This window comes from Vulpes vulpes, chromosome 14 (genome assembly GCF_048418805.1).
Source record: "Vulpes vulpes isolate BD-2025 chromosome 14, VulVul3, whole genome shotgun sequence".
Classification (NCBI taxonomy): Eukaryota; Metazoa; Chordata; class Mammalia; order Carnivora; family Canidae; genus Vulpes; species Vulpes vulpes.
The window spans coordinates 102,958,343-102,975,600 of record NC_132793.1 but is presented as its reverse complement, the minus strand read 5'-3'; the positions used below and the strand labels follow the sequence as shown (position 1 = coordinate 102,975,600).

Sequence of the window (17,258 nt, the reverse complement as noted above, 5' to 3'; positions counted from 1 at the left end):
GTGTTACTTTCAAATATTAAATTGATGAATAACCTGTTTATTAAGCCAAATATAGTCACATTTTAAGAATTCTTTTCCCTTTATCTTGTGCACATTTCCTTTTTCATAATGTGCTTTCCTCTTACCCTGCAGTAAATCTTTTGACTCCTTTGTAGTACTTTCTTTATCTAAAGCCATTTTTATTACAACATCACAAGTTTTTTTTCCCTCTGTAACTTCACTTTATATATGTTGATGCCTAAAATAGTCTTTTTTTTCCCTCTGTATTCTTTTCAATATTCTTTTCAGCTAGCCCCCCAAATCTTTCTTACTGGCATACTCAGACAAGTTTGCTTGTTATTCCTACTTTTTTTCTTAAGCATAGAGACTCCTTTATGTTATAACTCCGGGGGATCCCTGGGTGGCTCAGCGGTTTGGCGCCGCCTTCAGCCCAGGGCATAATTCTGGAGTCCCGGGATCAAGTCCCACATCGGGCTCCCTGCATGGAGTCTGCTTCTCCCTCTGCCTGTGTCTCTACCTCTCTGTCTTTCTCTGTCTCTCATGAATAAATAAATAAAATACTTTTTAAAAATATATAAATATAGATTATAACTTCAGAACAATTTTTCTTAGTAATCTACTATTGAAGCTTTCTCTTCTCCATCTTAGTTGGGATCTCTAATTCTCTCCCTTTGTGAGTGAGACTTCTTCAGGTCTTAAGACAGTAAAGAAACCTTGGTCCCCAAAGAATATTTATTATGCACCTCCCATGTAGCAGGCACTGCTTTAGGCAGTTGAGCAACTGCTGTAATGAAGAACACGTTTCCCCTGCATAGGGATTATATTCTAATGTGAAGAGGCAAACAAAATACTCAGTGTCAGGACAATGCTCAGAATAAAAATAAAGCAGAATAAGGAAATAGAGAATGACAGGGGAAGAGGTGCCATTTTTAATTGCGTTGTAAGGAAGTGTCTCCAATGAGGCACTCTTTAAGCAGAGTTGAACAAAGTAAGGGAATAGGCCAGGGGCACTTCTGAGAGAAAAGGTGTTACTGGAGGAGAGAGCTTGGGTATCTTTGTTTACCCTTCTGGCCAGTTCAATTAAAAAAAAACTGAACCAACTTTGGCAACATTTTTAGACTATTTGCAGTTTTATAGTCCAAAGCAAATAAACTTTCCTTTCCACAAACCTACAGCTTTCAATATTCATCTGGATTTTATCCTCCTTAATCCTTTCCCACATGCTGGAACAACCCAGGTGCTTGACTTCAAGTACAAAACTAATCTTTTCCCATTAATAAGCACAAATACATCCCATTACCTTACCTACCTGGTTATACTTCTGTGCCATTATTGTTAGTATAGTCTCAATCTCCATATTTATCATTTAAACAAAGTAACCTCTGTTTCACAGAAAGTCAGTTGTTTGAGGAATTATTGTCATAAACACTGTTTCAGCAAACCATCAAAGCTTATGGACAAATATAATGCACATATTCTTTCTCTGCCTTCTTAGATTAGCAAAAATAGTCACTACATAACACATAAAAGTTAAAATTCTATGTATTTTAAAACTACACATGGTTACCAATGTTTCAGTATTCTATTTAGAAATTATTCAAGGATGCAAAGATTATCCATTAATTAATTCAATTCAATACTAGTCCAACATCCTAAAGTTAACGATTGGAAATTAAGTGGTTTTTTTTTTTGAAATTAAGTTTAATCTAACATACCACAGAATGTAATTACTGTTGATATAGAAAAGTTTGTCAGAAATATAGTTCATTTATGTTTTCTTTAATCTTTAACATTATATGGAAGTAATAGTAGCCTGTTAGTAAACCTGTTTAAGAAGTTCCAATGTAATAAGTGTTGTCATGAGAAAATAAACCCAAATTTTACTTAAAAAAATAAAACATTTGCTTATATTACATTCTACAATGATTAAATCCAAAGTTTTTTTTTTTCAAAGTTGTTTTTACACCAAAATTATCAACCAGTCTGATTTGTTCATTTTGATTACTGAAATTTGGATTTTTTTTTTTATACAGATGCCTCTGACCTATTAGTTTCTGGGAGAAGGATGTTTTTCTTAAAAGGTCACCACACTTAATATAACACAATACTCTTTTAATAAAAAGTAGAAATGTTGGGGCACCTGGGTGGCTCAGCCGGTTAAGCATCTATCTGCCTTTCGCTTGGGTCATGATCCCAGGGTCCTGGGATGGAGCTCTGTGTCGTCAAGCTCCCTGCTCAGTGGGGTATCTGCTTCTCCCTCTCCCTCTCTCTCAAATAAATACAATCTTTAAAAAAATGAAATGTTGATATTTTATACATTTTAAAATATTAGGAAAGCAATCCTGCATTGGTGCATTTTTGCAATCTCAGTGCAAAAATCCTACAGATATGGTGGGACTCATATTAATCACAAGAAATGAAGGCAGTCCACCCACAGGAACAACAGTAAGAGGATGAAAAGTCTTATAATGTATTTCGAAATCAGCTGGAGGCTTCTTAAAACACTTAACTCCCAAGGTGTCTAAGTAAGTTGGCCAGGGTTCTGCACTGAGAACTAGCATTTCTAATGAGTTCCAGGTAACACTAATGGTGAAGGTCCAGGGATGAAGCTATGAGGTTTCCTAGGAAATAAGAGGTTACCTGCCTCCCTCCCGTAGGGCTATAGACTTGTAGACTCAAGGGATAGAAGCTTGGTTTCCATCTGACATCCTCTGAGTATCTCTGCAATGATCAAAGCAGACAAATAAATAAAGAACAATAAGGCTACCATATTTAAAGTATTGTACATTCACTTTTCTTTCCCCCTGAGGATTCTTAGTTTATATTAGATTTTTATATTTCCTTATATATTAATATAAGGAAACCTTATATATATAAATGTGTATTTTTTACATATTTTTCATTTATATTAGATTTTTCTAAGTTGTATTAGTATCTCTAAATCGATAAAAAGAGCTCTTTTAAGAAAATTAGATCAAATTTATTAAGACCCTCTCCCAAAGTAGAAAAATGTTTCAAAATCACAGAAGGAGGGATAAAATATGCTATTTGAAGTACAAACAGAGAGAGCTTATGACTTCAGGTCTAAAACTTCACTACAGGTTAAAGGAAACACAGAATACACATATTCACTGATCTAGGTCTCCAAAGGGCTTTTCTTCTAGTAGAAGCAAGACATTCTTCTACAAACTAAAACACTAATATACCAGACTCTTTGCCATGTCATACTCAAAAGACAAGAGGTCACCATATCATCTTGTAATGGGGAATAACACATTGGCTGTGTGCAAACCAGAATCAGAACCAAAAATAGGGGCAGCTTGGGTGGCTCAGCGGTTTAGCACCGCCTTCAGCCCAGGGCGTGACCCTGGAGTCCTGGGATCGAGTCCCACGTTAGGCTCCTTGCATGGAGCCTGCTTCTCCCTCTGCCTGTGTCTCTGTGCCTCTCTCTCTGTGTGTGTCTCGTGAATAAATTAATAAAATCTTAAAAAAAAAACACCAAAAAACAAAAATAGCCAAAAACTAGAAACAAAAGTAAAAATACAAAGTACAAAATCAGGAAAACAGAAACAGTAAAAAAAACAAAACCAAAAAAAAAACAACCCTGAAAATAAGGTTCTATTGCCACTTGCTATACATTATAGGAGCCAAAAAACAGTGCCTGGCAGGAACACTTTTTTTTTTTAAGATTTTATTTATTTACTCAGATGCAGTGGGGGCGGGGGGGGCGGGAAGACACAGGCAGAGGAAGAAGCAGGCTCCATGCAGGGAGCCAAGTGTGGGACTCGATCCTGGGACTCCACGATCACACCCTGAGCCAAAGGCAGACTCTCAACCACTGAGCCACCCAAGTGTCCTGAGAGGTACACTTTTTAATTGGTTCAGGAAGGTGTATATACTTGAACAACTTGTTATTCCAAAATTGCCAAAGTATAAAATCGAAAGAGTTAAAAACAAGACTCTCAATAAAATGCAGTGAGTACATGTCAACACATTATTTAACACCTTTCTTGTGGAACCAGCATGGTGGTAAGGCCCATTCTACTATTTTTGACAGTATTTATTACAGGGGCACAAACTCACATATTCCAAGGGGCCAGGTAAGCAATATGAGTAAGGAACGCAGGCATTTACAACACCATCAAGAGAGTGGTGGGTATGTAACATACTGAGGGCACATATTTTGTGTAAAGGTGGCACATACTTTGTCTAAAGGGCACATACTATTGAAAATGTTGGCGAATTGTTGCCTTGTGGGAATGCTTGCTTATCCTTGTCTTTAAGTTTCTTTTTTTGGAAACTATTAATCTGGATTTTAATGTGAATCTTCTCATTTTAAAGTGTTGGAACTAATTTACTTTAAAAAACAAAACACTGAATGAGCCAAACAGAACTTACCTTTAGGCCAGAAATTGCCCAAGGGCCATCACTCTGCAACCTCTGCAGTAGATATTACTTATGTAACATTATAGTAAATGAAAAGTTTAACCAAAAGTTCTGTTTTTTTTGGAAAGAAAATTTTAAAAGATTTCTTTTTGAACTGTTTACTTTTAGTTATTTTATAAGAGTGAAAAAACATGATGTGGTGGTGTTTTGTCAGATGATATGCTTACCACATACTTAACATGCATTGCCATTTTAAGTTCTATTTTTTCTCCATTAAAAATCTAGTTACCTGCTTTCTGGAGATCTGTTTCACAGTAATGTGAATATCATTACTACTGAACTGTACATTTGAAAATGGCTAAAATAGAAAATTTTATGTCATGTTTTTTACCATATATTATCTCACACACATTATTGGATGTTTAATGAATTGATTCAAATGAAATTAATTCATTTTAAATTGTCTTTGTTAGGGTAGTATTGAATGTAACACCCACAAGGTTTTCACAGAAGTTATATAGTAGGTAACAGGAAAAAGCTTGGAGACAAGGAAATACTTCAGAAGGCTGCTATAGTGGCCATGTTGAAAGAGCATAAGAACTTGTTTAGGGAATGAAATTCACTAAGAGAATGGTGATCAATTTAAGAGACATTTCTGGAGCTGAACTGGGAGAATTAGGTGAAAAACTGAATACGGGGCTTGAGGAAATAACTAACAAGATTAAGGTTTGTACCAGTAATTAAGATAGTAAACAAAAACAGGGGAAATTAATTTAGTTTTTGACAAGCCATGGTATTTTAGGACTTGAAGGAAATCTAGAAGTCACCAACTGCACCCACCACATTTGAGAGATGTGAAAGTCAAGGCCACAAGATATGAGGTAATACCTTTGCTATCACAGTTTAAATCAGAAGCAGGACTTAACGTTTTCTAGACTTGAAGTTCATCTTTCCTCTGTACACAGAGTGTCTACTCTGACGTGAACGTGCGGTAGTGTAATCTGCAGGCTGCTGCCCTGTGTGAGGAAAGGAGGCCTATGGGTCTCCTCAGGAGACAAGCCCTGTTTCTTGCTCTCTCAACTGCAGGTGTGCCTCTCCTCCTCTTCGTAGCCTTTTCTTTGATTTTGGCAGCTTAAAGACCTGTAAATGCATGTGGTTTGTAGACATTGGCAGTTACATGCCTGCAGTTCAACATAATCCTGTCAGAATTATAGGAGTTCAAAGGAAAGGCTGGAGCTGCAGATGGAGATTTGTGAGTCAAGGGCCATTTCCTGAAACACTGTAAGGAATTATGAATATGCCTGTATAATAGCTAAGGAATTTCAACTTTACCTTATTAGAGGTTCTCAGCCCCAGCTATATATAAGAATCAGTAGGTCTCTGGGGGAGCATGGAAGTGTATATTTCTTTAAGTTCCAGAGGTTTCATATGCATAGCTAAAAATGCTATAAGCAATAAGAAGCTATAGAAGGATTTGAAGCAAGAAAGTGAGATAATCAAATGTGCATTTTAAAAGGTGATTCTAGAGGTGCCTGGGTGGTTCATTCGGTTGGGCATCAGACTCTTGATCTCAGCTCAGGTCTTAATCTAAGGGTTCTGAGTTTGACACCCATGTTGGGCTCCATACTGGAGTCAAGCCTATTTTTAAAAGAATTAAAAAATTTTTAAAAGGTAAATTCTAGCTTAAATGGGAGAGAGAGACTTGCAGTAGTCCATGCAAGAGTTGATAATTTTTAATGACAATATATTCCATCAAGTTAATTTTCCATAATCTCTATGATGCAACACGTTTCTGGGTGTGTGTGTGTGTGTGTGTGTGTGTGTGTGTGTGTGAAAATTCACTATCTCCAAAGTGTATCTTTTTATGTTTTTTTGTTGATACTTTTTAAAATTTCACTAGGACAGACTCCCAGCAGTAATTTTATTAAGTCAAAAGAAAGGAGTAGTTTTGGCTCCTGATTGTAAATTACCATAATGGTTATAATCAATTTATAGTATTACTCTCCATGTGATGGATCAAATATGAACTTTGGAATCATTTGTAAAGTTCAAAAAAAAAATATTGGAATTTTGATTAGAATAATTTTATTTTGAAATTATCAGAACAATGTTTATATCATGTTTATGCTATTTTTACATGTTTAGATGAATATTTAATAACTAAATTTATCTTTCACAGATTGATGAACTCCCAGAGGGAGCTGTGAAGCCCCCAGCAAACAAGTATCCTATCTTCTTTTTTGGCACCCATGAAACGTAAGTCAACAAACAGCTTAAAGCTTCAAGAGCTCTAATTTGGCTCTACCAGACTATATTGTTTATACCCGATCTATAACATTTTATATGTTCTTAAAAGGATCACAATTATATAAAATTACCAAGCTTAATAATGTATTTTTCTTAATGTGAAGATTTTTCATTCATTTTGCTTTTGAATGTTCTTTCTGTGTAAATGTTGGACATCACCCAGAATCTCCTTTAGGACACTTTTAAATCCTAGAGTAGTCTCCTTACTACTCTCAGTGATTCCTTTCCCCGCTTTTGTATAGTTCCCATTTATATTTCGTACAATAAAGTTATGTTGTTTCAGGCTCTTTCAATTTGTTGAACCCTGAAGCAAACATACCAACTTAATAAGGTTCTAACATTTTATTGGTTAAAGTGCAGACTAAACTGCTAAGTAAAGGAACCGGAAAATACAGTGTCTCATATAATATAGAAATTTCTTTCTTTCTTTTGAAACAGTCCAGAAATGGGCAGGTAGATCAAGGAGGGTAGGCTACTCTGCTCTAGGGACCCAGGTTCCTTCTGGGTCAGTCATATAGTCCTGCCTTTCCCTGGAGTGTTGCCCTTGCCTGCTTATTTAAAAACAAACTGACAAAACAGGACTTAGCAACATCTGTGCAGCTTCCAGGTAGAGGGAAGGGGGAAAGAGAAAACATGAAGAACAAGAAACTTCTTTTTTTTTTTTTTTTAAGATTTTATTTATTTATTCATGAGAAACCCAGAGAGAGAGAGAGAGAGAGGCAGAGACACAGGCAGAGGAAGAAGCAGGCTCCATGCAGGGAGCCCGTTGTGGGACCCGATCCTGGGTCTCCAGGATCATACCCTGGACTGAAGGCAGGCGCTAAACCGCTGAGCCACCCAGGCTGCCCAACAAGCAACTTCTTTGTAAGGAAATGACAAGGAAGGTGCACATATCACTTACACTTTCATTATTCTTTGCAGTGGCAAAAACTCAGTCATGCGACCACATGTTACTGTAAGGAATTGGGAAACCTAGTCTCTAGCTGGGCAACTTAAATAGGAAAAAAGCTGGAAATAGTAACCCATAAATAAAAGAAAGAAGATGGTAGATCCTAGGAGATGGTTGGCAGTCTTGACACAATAAAAATGTGTATGGTCAGTCACAACAAGGACATAAATGGAATAGGAATTGCATATGTGGGGAAAGCTAAAAACTACTATGAAGTCTCACAAGTCTTCAAATTCAGGGTCATCCCATATGTTCATTTGAATATAGCAGAGCCAGGCATGAATTTTTTTTCTTAGCTTGTTGTCTCTGCAACTCTGACCTTTTCGCCTGGGTGGCTCATTTGGTTGAGTGTCTGATGCTTGATTTTGACTCCAATCATGATCTCAGGGTCATGAGATTGAGCCCTGTGTTGGGCTCCATGCTCACCACAGAGTCTGCTAGAGAGTCTCTCTCTCCCTCCCCCAACTTGTGCTCTCTCTCTTTCTAAATAAAAATAAATCTTTTTTAAAAAAATAAAAATTTTTAAAAAGAGAAAAAGAGCTAACCAGGAGAGAGAGCCCTTAAGACATATTTATTTCTTGGCTTCATGTAAGAAATAGTTGTGTTTCTTTCAGAAAGTTGGTTTTATTTTCTTCTGTTTTTATTGAATAGACACTGTGTACATACAATGCACCTTACCATGTTTTCCTCCTTAGAGTGCTAGAGAGCTTAAAGATAAATGTTTTACCTATAAGGGTAAAGGGCTTTATGATACATATTTTTCTATTTGCCTCATTCCTATTTCCATGTTAATCTGTACCATTATTTTGCTTTTTTCTCTAGGACCTGTTTCCAAATGATTTAAATGTATTTCTGGGACCAGGCAGGATTTAATAAACAAGATTATCACATTTCCACTATATAGGACAAATCAACCATTTACTAATATTATGTGGTCATTTTTATTTACTTAGTAAACATTTTCTAGGCATTCCTTAAAGCACTATAAATAACGAGCTTGCCACCTAGTGTATTGCTGGTGAATGTAACAGGATCATTTCAGTGAACAATGTGAAGGGTTTCACAGAGCTGTTTCTTATAGCATCCTTAATATACGCCAATGGCAGTATTTCCAAGGCTCAATTCACTAAGGGCAGTTCCACCAAGGAGCAGTATAATATAGTCCATATGTGAGTTTTTTGCTGGTTTGATCATCCAAAAGTAGATTTTGAAACATCTGGAGGAAAATGAACTTCATAAAACCTGCCACAAGTTTGCTTCAGCAGAGCATTTATTAGGTACTGGGTGTCCCTGCCCCTAAGACTGTATGCCTTAGGAGGTACCTAGTGTTCAGCCTCTCTGGAGGCTGACTTGGGGGTGGGGCATGCTTGCTCCAGGGGACACGCTGCTTAGCACAGTGCCTGGCCAATGGTAAGTGTTCAAAATAGTAGCTGTTGGATGAATTTAAGTTAAATTAAGTTGAAATGAAATATATGAAAGGGGGGGAAAATATATGAAAGGTGAGGAACTTAACAAGAAAGCTGTGTGCAGGTCAGCCAGAGGAACATCCCCAAGCCGACAAGAATTTTCCTCAGACCATGGCCTTGAATTTATCCTAAAGCACAAATAGGTAATTGGAGCCCTCAAATTCTTCTGCTCTGTGTAACTTAACCCCAGCAGTTTTAGTCTGGACAATTTTCAAGGCAGTCTTGGCCAGGAAATAAATAAATAAATAAATAACATCCTTAGAGCATGAAGCTTTGAAAAATTTTATTTCCTGGCCTATGCTTTAAGATCTGTGAAACATGCAGGAAAGTTAACCAATTGAGAGATTTGATCTGTGGAATTATCTTTCTATAATCTAGGAAAAAACAAGGTTGTGTATCAAAAATAAGTTGTTTTAGAACAGTTCATTCAGGGCTCTTGTTTCTGGCAGCAGCTAACATGCCCATCTGAACCATGAACCCTGTCTTCTGTGGCATCATGAGAGTACAGGCCAGCCCTGATTAGCAGCCGGAGCTATGTGAATTCCTACACACAGAGTCAAATGCTGGAGAAAGGTCAAAAACCTTAGTCTAATAATACATGACAAACTTCTCTAAAAGTAAAATGGACATACCGAAGTCCATTTCTTTCTCATGTTCTGTTTGTCAAGCAAGACAGTGATATGCCTTTGATTAAAATGTCCAGTAACCTAATAAATTATGCCTGGATTCAGAGAGATAGAATCCTGTTGAACAGGCAATTAAAGGTCAAGAGAGTTTTGGTGGTTGGGGTCAGAAAGTTTCCCCAGGTATTTATATCAACTTGGAAGTTTTTTATTAGCTGGGCGATGAAGAATAAGTACTAAGAACCAGTCAGAAAATGGAATTTATAAAGATCAAGAGTGAACTGTTAACTTACAGTCTCAGACCTTCCTCAGTTCCAGAATCACCTCTCCAAATGCCAACTTGACCTCCTCACTTGGATGTCAAACCAGGACCTCAACTTCACATCTAAAGCCAAGCTTTTCACCTTCAAGTCTTATTCTCTCAAAAATCTTTCAATTCAGTAAATGCCAACTCCATTCTTTTAATTTCTCAGTCTGACACCCTGGAGACAGACTCCCCTCCTCCCTTTCTCTCACGTGCCCTCGCCAGCCCATTAACAGTCACATCGACTCTTTCTTGAGCACGAATTCAGAATCCAGCAGCTTCTCACCCACTATACTGCTTACAACCTGGCCCGAGTTCTCATCCTTACTGGTTTGTCTCCTGCCTCTTTCTTTCTTTTTTCTTTTAAGATTTTATTTATTTATTCATGAGAGACACACAGAGAGAGGCAGAGACATAGGCAGAGGGAGAAGCAGGGTCCATGCAGGGAGCCTGATGTGGGACTCAATCCCGGACTCCAGGATTACGCTCCGGGCCAAAGGCAGGCACTAAACCACGGAGGCACCCAGGCCTCTCCCTCTCCTGCTTCTTCCTACGGTGGTACCCACTTCAGTCTCTTTTCAGCACAGCAGCCAGGATGCACCTATGAAAACACAAATTGTCACTTCTCTTCTCAAACCTCTCATGGTTTCCCATCTGACTCTGAGTCTCAGTAGCAGCCTTCAAGGCCCACATGATCTGTGCTCCCACCAGGTCCCCACTCCTCTTGACCTCTCCTCTTGCTCTGCCCTCACTCCTCTCACTCTAGCCACCCCAGCCTCTTCCTTCTTAAACACAGCAAGCACTTCCACCTCAGGGCCTGTTGCACTTGCTCCTCCTGAAGTCTGCTCCGCTCTCCTGCTCTCCCCCTGGGGGACCGCACGACTTAACTCCCTCCCTGCCTGTGCTTGGTGGATGCTTCCCTCTCTCAGGGAGGCCTTCCATGATCCATATATCTGAAATTATCAAATCCACTCTCAATCTTACCATCCCCTTTTTCTGCTTTATTTTAGCACAGGGTACTATGTTTTTTCTTTTCTGTTTGTCCAAGCCCTACTTGCACTCCTAGAACGTGTGCTCCATGAGGTTAGAGATCCTCATCTGTTGGTTCCCTGTGGAACCCACAACAGCTCAGCAGTGTCTGACACATTATAGATGTGTGTTCAGATTTGTCAAACAGAGGAATATAGGAATGTTTCAAATGTAAGCTTCTTGGGTGTCATTCACCAGGTTAATATATTATAGGTAATAATGCTGAAGACTCTAGTTTGAATGCTCAGATCTATTAGCTAGTCCCAGGATTTATTCAAACTCATTTTCTTTTTCTGGTTGTGGTTAAGTTAGGATAAAGTTTAAATTGTCTAACCTTCTGTCTGTTTGCTACTTCTGATTGTTTTCTTGTTTGTGCCTCATTAATCACTAATATGATTTTTTAATTTATAGAAGTAATAATGAATAAATGTACTAATGTGATATATAGAGTTAAAGTCATTTTTTTAATCCAGTATTTATATTTTTACTGTAAGTCTCACAAAACCCTAACCTATGGAAGATTAGCATAAATAAGTCTTAGTTTAAGATGATGATTTAAGTGATCAGCATTTGGACATCTTTAAAATTTTATGTGTAACTAAAAATCCATTTTAAAACAAAAAATAAATTGGTAATTTAAAAGTAAAATCAAAGTAGCACACTCCAGAGTGGCTGGCTTACATAGCCAGGTATCTGTTTTTTTATGCCTAGAAGCTTATGTGTAAAATTTTTTAAAAGTTTTTGTTTATTTTATTTGAGAGAGAGCATGAACAGGAGGAGGGGCTGAGAGAGAGAGAGAAAGAGGGAGAAACAGGCTCCCCACTAGCAGGGAGCCCACTTGGGCCTCCATCTCAGGACCCTGAGATCATGACCTGAGCAGAAGGCAGACACTTAACTGACCAAGCAACCCAGGCACCCCATTTACGTAAACTATTTTGTGATATGTGCCCAACTCAGAGGGTTTCTGTATACTTTGGTTTACTGAAATATGCTGTGATACCTTAGTTGATATTGATATTAAAAATAGCTTACATTTGAAGGTTAAAGTATCAATTCTATTTCTAATGTATCTCTGCAGTGCATTTTTAGGTCCGAAAGATCTTTTTCCATATAAGGAATACAAAGACAAGTTTGGAAAGTCAAACAAACGGAAAGGATTTAATGAAGGATTGTGGGAAATAGAGAATAACCCGGGAGTGAAGTTTACTGGGTACCAGGTAATGGTTTGCTTCATTGTTAGAATTCATTTCTTTGGTTTTAACTCTCTTTGGGGTCTTTCTTACATGTTCTTTGTACTAGTACTTGCCCTCCATCTATTTGAAATCAAAATTCTTTTTAGCTCCAGTAACATTTTGGATTAAATGTAATTCTATTACCCAAGAAGGTTCAAGTCAAGTGGTCACTGGAAAATTGAAGTTGACAGTCCTTTATTTTTAAAATCTTAAAAGTAAGCTGAACCCTTTCAGATTAAAATAGAATGATTCTTTTCACAGTCTGTGTTCTCTGCTATTTTTTCAAAAATATAATTAGCCAATATCTTGCTATTTCTTAGGCAATTCAGCAGCAGAGCTCCTCAGAAACTGAGGGAGAAGGCGGGAATACTGCAGATGCAAGCAGTGAGGAGGAAGGGGACAGAGTAGAAGAAGATGGAAAAGGCAAAAGAAAGAATGAAAAAGCAGGCTCAAAACGGAAAAAGTCCTACACTTCAAAGGTGACTAGAACCTTTTCCATTGTTATTAATGTTATTTGCATATTCATTAAGGCTTTAGATTATTCTTTGATCATTCATTGGGCCCATAGAAGTATACTAGCTCTGGGGACCTCCGCCTGTAGAGACAGGAAGATAATAAGAAAGGGAACGGGATGGATAACCTTAGATGTGAAGGCGATACAGGGCTGGTCTGGCACTGAAGATACCACTTCTCAGTTGGAAAAGGACTGTTCTTTCGTTAAGGGTACAAGAGTAGTAGGTATGTCTCCTACAAGAACCTCCAAATGAGCTCTGAAGATTTTAGAAATATAGGAAATTCAGTACCATTCAGGACATGTATATGTAAATAGATACATGCTAGGTCTATCTTTCTGCTTTAAAGACCATGCAAATAATAAATATAAATTATGAGAGGGCTCTGAAGGAAATGAATGGAAAGAAAATGTGCTTCAGGTAGAGTGGCCAGGCTTTTCTGAAGATGCACAGTTTATATGGAGGCCTGAAGAAAGAGCAGAGGAAGAAGGCCAGGTGGGGCAGAGCAGCCACAATCTGAGGCAGAAAGGGTCTGGCACGTCCTGAATTGAAAGAAGACAAGCATGGTTGGGGTGTCATGACAAAGAAGGAGAGGCAGGGAAAGGTTCAGTGATGGAGACTTGGGTGCCATGTTAAGGAATTTGGATTTATATGAATGATAATTTGAATGAATGATAATTTATTAAAGGCTTTAAACAGAGGAGTGACATGATCCTAGATTTACAAATTGAAAGTCTAGATTTTCATACCATAATTCAGATACGCAGTTGAACAAACTGAGATTGTAAAAATTGTTCACCTTTATAAACTGAAGCAAGACAAATAGATCTTTGAAGACCAGAGATTAGTACAGGTTTCATAATAATTGGTCTGTCACACGATTGAATACTTGGACAAGTTACTTCCCTTTAGATTCTGGTATTTACTGGCTGGGCAGACTTGGCAACTCCTTAAAAACCAAGCACCAGGAGTTGATTAGATTATTGGCATTTTATTTTACGATCTATAAAATCCACCCAACTAGCATCCAGGTGAAATTGTATGAATACAGATTACTTTCTGTGCACCTAATGAAAAACCTGGTATCTGCCTTGGATGGGGATAAAGTTTGCAAATCACCAAAAAATAATTAGAATTTTCCTTTTGAGACTGTATCTTCCATTGCATTTTTTTTTAAGCTAAATTTTTTTTAGCATTTTGGATTTCACTTTACCCAATTCAATTGATATTTTTAATTTAATGATTGCCTACTGAGCTATGTGATGTTTTGTACCCCTGTAAATTAGCCAAGCTGCCTGAGCCATCTGAGGCATTTGATAGTGTGGATATCCGGCTTTTCAATGTCATTATTTTCTCCCTTGTTATGAAGACCAGAAATTATCAGGCTCATAGCTGATGTGGATATATAATTTAAAGCAGTGAAGAAGACATACTTTACTTACTAAGGTTTATCTATTTTAGTTTAAGGGATCATCTTTTTTTGCTTTTCCTTCAAGATCACAACTTCTATGATCACTTAAGAACCATGATTTTTAAATTTTTTTGACTTTAGTATTTTGTCTGTTGTCAAGATAAATTATGCACAAAGACTTTGGAAGAGCACAAATGATTTTTAATTTTTAATATTGACTGAGAAAGTTAACACAGTGGTTCTTAAACTTGGACATGCATCAGAATTAAAATACACATTATTAAAAGGGCTTGTTACAACACATGTTGCTAAGCCTCACTGCCTGAATTTCTGTTTCAGTAGGTCTTGAGTGTGGGGTCTGAGAATTAAATTTTCAGGTAAGGCTGATGCTAGTGACCTGAGAATCACATGTAGAGAAGCACTTACCTGACATAATCTCCTTTCTCCTTGGCTTCACAAATGTTTCCTTTTTGTTGAATAGTAGTGATTTTTTTAACCCCTGTTTCTTAAGTTGAATAATCTTCCTTTGCCACTAAAACCAGTGGTTCACAAACTTCTGACTGCATCTCAGTCAAAAAGCAGATTTGAAGGGGATTATGTGTATATCTCTTTGGCAGTAACAGATACTGGAAAACTATAGGTCAAAATATTTTGCACATACATTATTTACCATATAAAGTAGGGCAAATCAGAGAGCTTCACAACATAGCAAACTGGTTATGATGTTAAACCACCAGTAATCTTAGTTAAAAAAAAGGTTGGCAACAATTGGACACACGACCAATTCAAGACTACAGTGCTGAAAAAGATGGAGGGTCCCTCTCCAGAATTACAAGAATTGCCATGATGTGCGTTTCCAGCACAGTAAGAGCTTTGCAGGGTTACCAAATCTAGCCAGGCAGCCAGATTTCTTTGAATACTGAGTGACTCTTCAGCAGAACTTTGGTATTTCCCTAGTTCTGGTCCTCGAGCCAGACTATAGTACTTATAAATTCACTGTGGGTTGCTCGTTAGGATCCTTAGTTAAGCATTGTGAACTTTAGGGATGTGTATTATTACCTCTAAGGACTGTAGGCCAGAGACTATTATTTGAGAATTACTACATAAAGCAGTTACTACATTTTAATAATTATACTGACTTACTAGGAAAAGAAAAAGTAGTTTGCTTTTTGTATCATCATACTTGATCTTCGCATTCACTATAGACATTCCACATTTGGATTATTAAATCTCTGCTTTCCTTCCTGCAAAAAGTAAAGATGACCTCACTTTAAACTGACATTTTGGGCTTGGTTGGCGGTTTCAGTTAAGTAAAATAGAAGCAATGTAATTATATGCTCTGTCGCATAGCTAGAAGATACTTTCTCTTTGAGAGTTGTATTTAAAATGTTGATTGTCTGAGGAAGCTCCAATTTGCTAATTCATTTCTGGAAGACCAAAAGTGACGTGGCTAAATCAATTTTGCCTCAGCTCTTATTTGCCGTGTGCTTAAAGATTCTTAAAATTCCTCAGAGAGGACGTGTTAGTGAAATGGTACATTTTACTTTCCTAAAGGTGCACAATGGGGCTGGATTTTGATTTTAATGCTGCTCTGCAAAACAACTCTAGCTGTAAGCTAGAACTGTATTTTCATCTTCCTTAGAGTTCATTTTGATTTCAAAAGCAAGGTGATAAGAAAAAGGGCTAGTTCCCCTGGGCTCTTCAATAACCATCCGTAATTTAAAGATTAGTTTCTATCACATAATGATAGAAATGTCTTCTCTTAACCAAACAGCTTCAACAGGTGTCTTAACATGAATATTCATATATCCTCTTAGAAAGTTCACCTCACCCTCTGGATCTGAGTTTCTCCTGTAAAACGATGAGGAAGGATAAGATGGCCTTATGATGCCCTGTAGCTCTATAGCTTCTTAAGTGGGTGTCGTGGTGTCCATTCAGCTATCATTTATCCATTAGCAGTGCTCTGGGTACATGAATCTTTATTTTCTGCTTTTAACATTGCACTGCTGGAAAGAACTAGGAGATCATCAAGCACACCTCTACCTCCTTTTCCAGCTGGTTACACTGAGGCCCAGCCTCAACACCCAGCACTATTATGCTGCTCTGCCTGTAGTGAGGCATATCAGCCACTTCTACTCTTCTTACTTACCCTTGTGCATCGGAGTTGTACTTTTGACTATAATTTTTAACTTGTCCAAACGTTTAGAAATCCTCTAAACAGTCCCGGAAATCTCCAGGAGATGAAGATGACAAGGACTGCAAAGAAGAGGAAAACAAAAGCAGCTCTGAGGGTGGAGATGCTGGCAATGACACAAGGAACACGACTTCAGACTTGCAGAAAACCAGTGAAGGGGTAAGGAGGGCACGTGATCTCCCTCACCTTCTAGCCTAGACGCCACTGTGCTCCTGGGCATGAGACAGTACACCCTGTCCTCGTAGACGGAGAGACGGTCACAGCCTCATGGGAAGACCCACCACAGCTCCTGGTGAACAAGGAGCCACTTAGTGTCCAAGAACACCTGAGAGCCAGGGCGGGGATGCGGGGAGTACACCTGCCTCTCAGTTTGGAACTCTATGAACACGTTTATTCTTTTTTAAACTAACTTCAACTTGAGAGTCTTTTAAAAAGTAAGGTGTGAAATAGTGAAATTATGAAATGCCATCTCAGAAATCTACAGTTGCAGTTCCTTTATTATGAGATGAATGGCGTGTTCAAAATAGGGGATTTCATACTGCAGCTTCTTTACTTGAAGCAGTTTGTACTTTAATGTACCCATGGAGACTTTAAATATTTAAGTATTCCAGCAAAATGTGAAGACTGGTATTTAAAGTACAGAAGGGGAAGACTTGTCCACTGTGAATTTTGTCAACTCTATTTTAAAGTATAGTTGACAGTTGACATACAATACTGTATTAGTTTCAGGCACACATCAGTGAATCCACATTTACAGACATTACTGAATGTTCCCTGTGATTGTCAGGTTCCAGACCTTCTTGATACAGTTACTGCGGTGTTCTTGACTCTGTTCCTTGCTCTGC

The 17,258-nt window shown here is 37.9% G+C and overlaps 1 protein-coding gene across 1 annotated transcript in view; it reads left to right on the top strand.

Annotated features, from left to right (window-relative positions):
- Positions 1-17,258, top strand: part of HDGFL3 (HDGF like 3) — a 77,857-nt gene that overhangs the window by 42,344 nt on the left and 18,255 nt on the right. The window contains exons 2-5 of the mRNA XM_072737433.1: positions 6,566-6,642; positions 12,143-12,281; positions 12,617-12,775; positions 16,426-16,572. Of these exons, the coding sequence (XP_072593534.1) occupies positions 6,566-6,642; positions 12,143-12,281; positions 12,617-12,775; positions 16,426-16,572 (522 nt within the window). The remainder of the gene's footprint in view (positions 1-6,565; positions 6,643-12,142; positions 12,282-12,616; positions 12,776-16,425; positions 16,573-17,258) is intronic.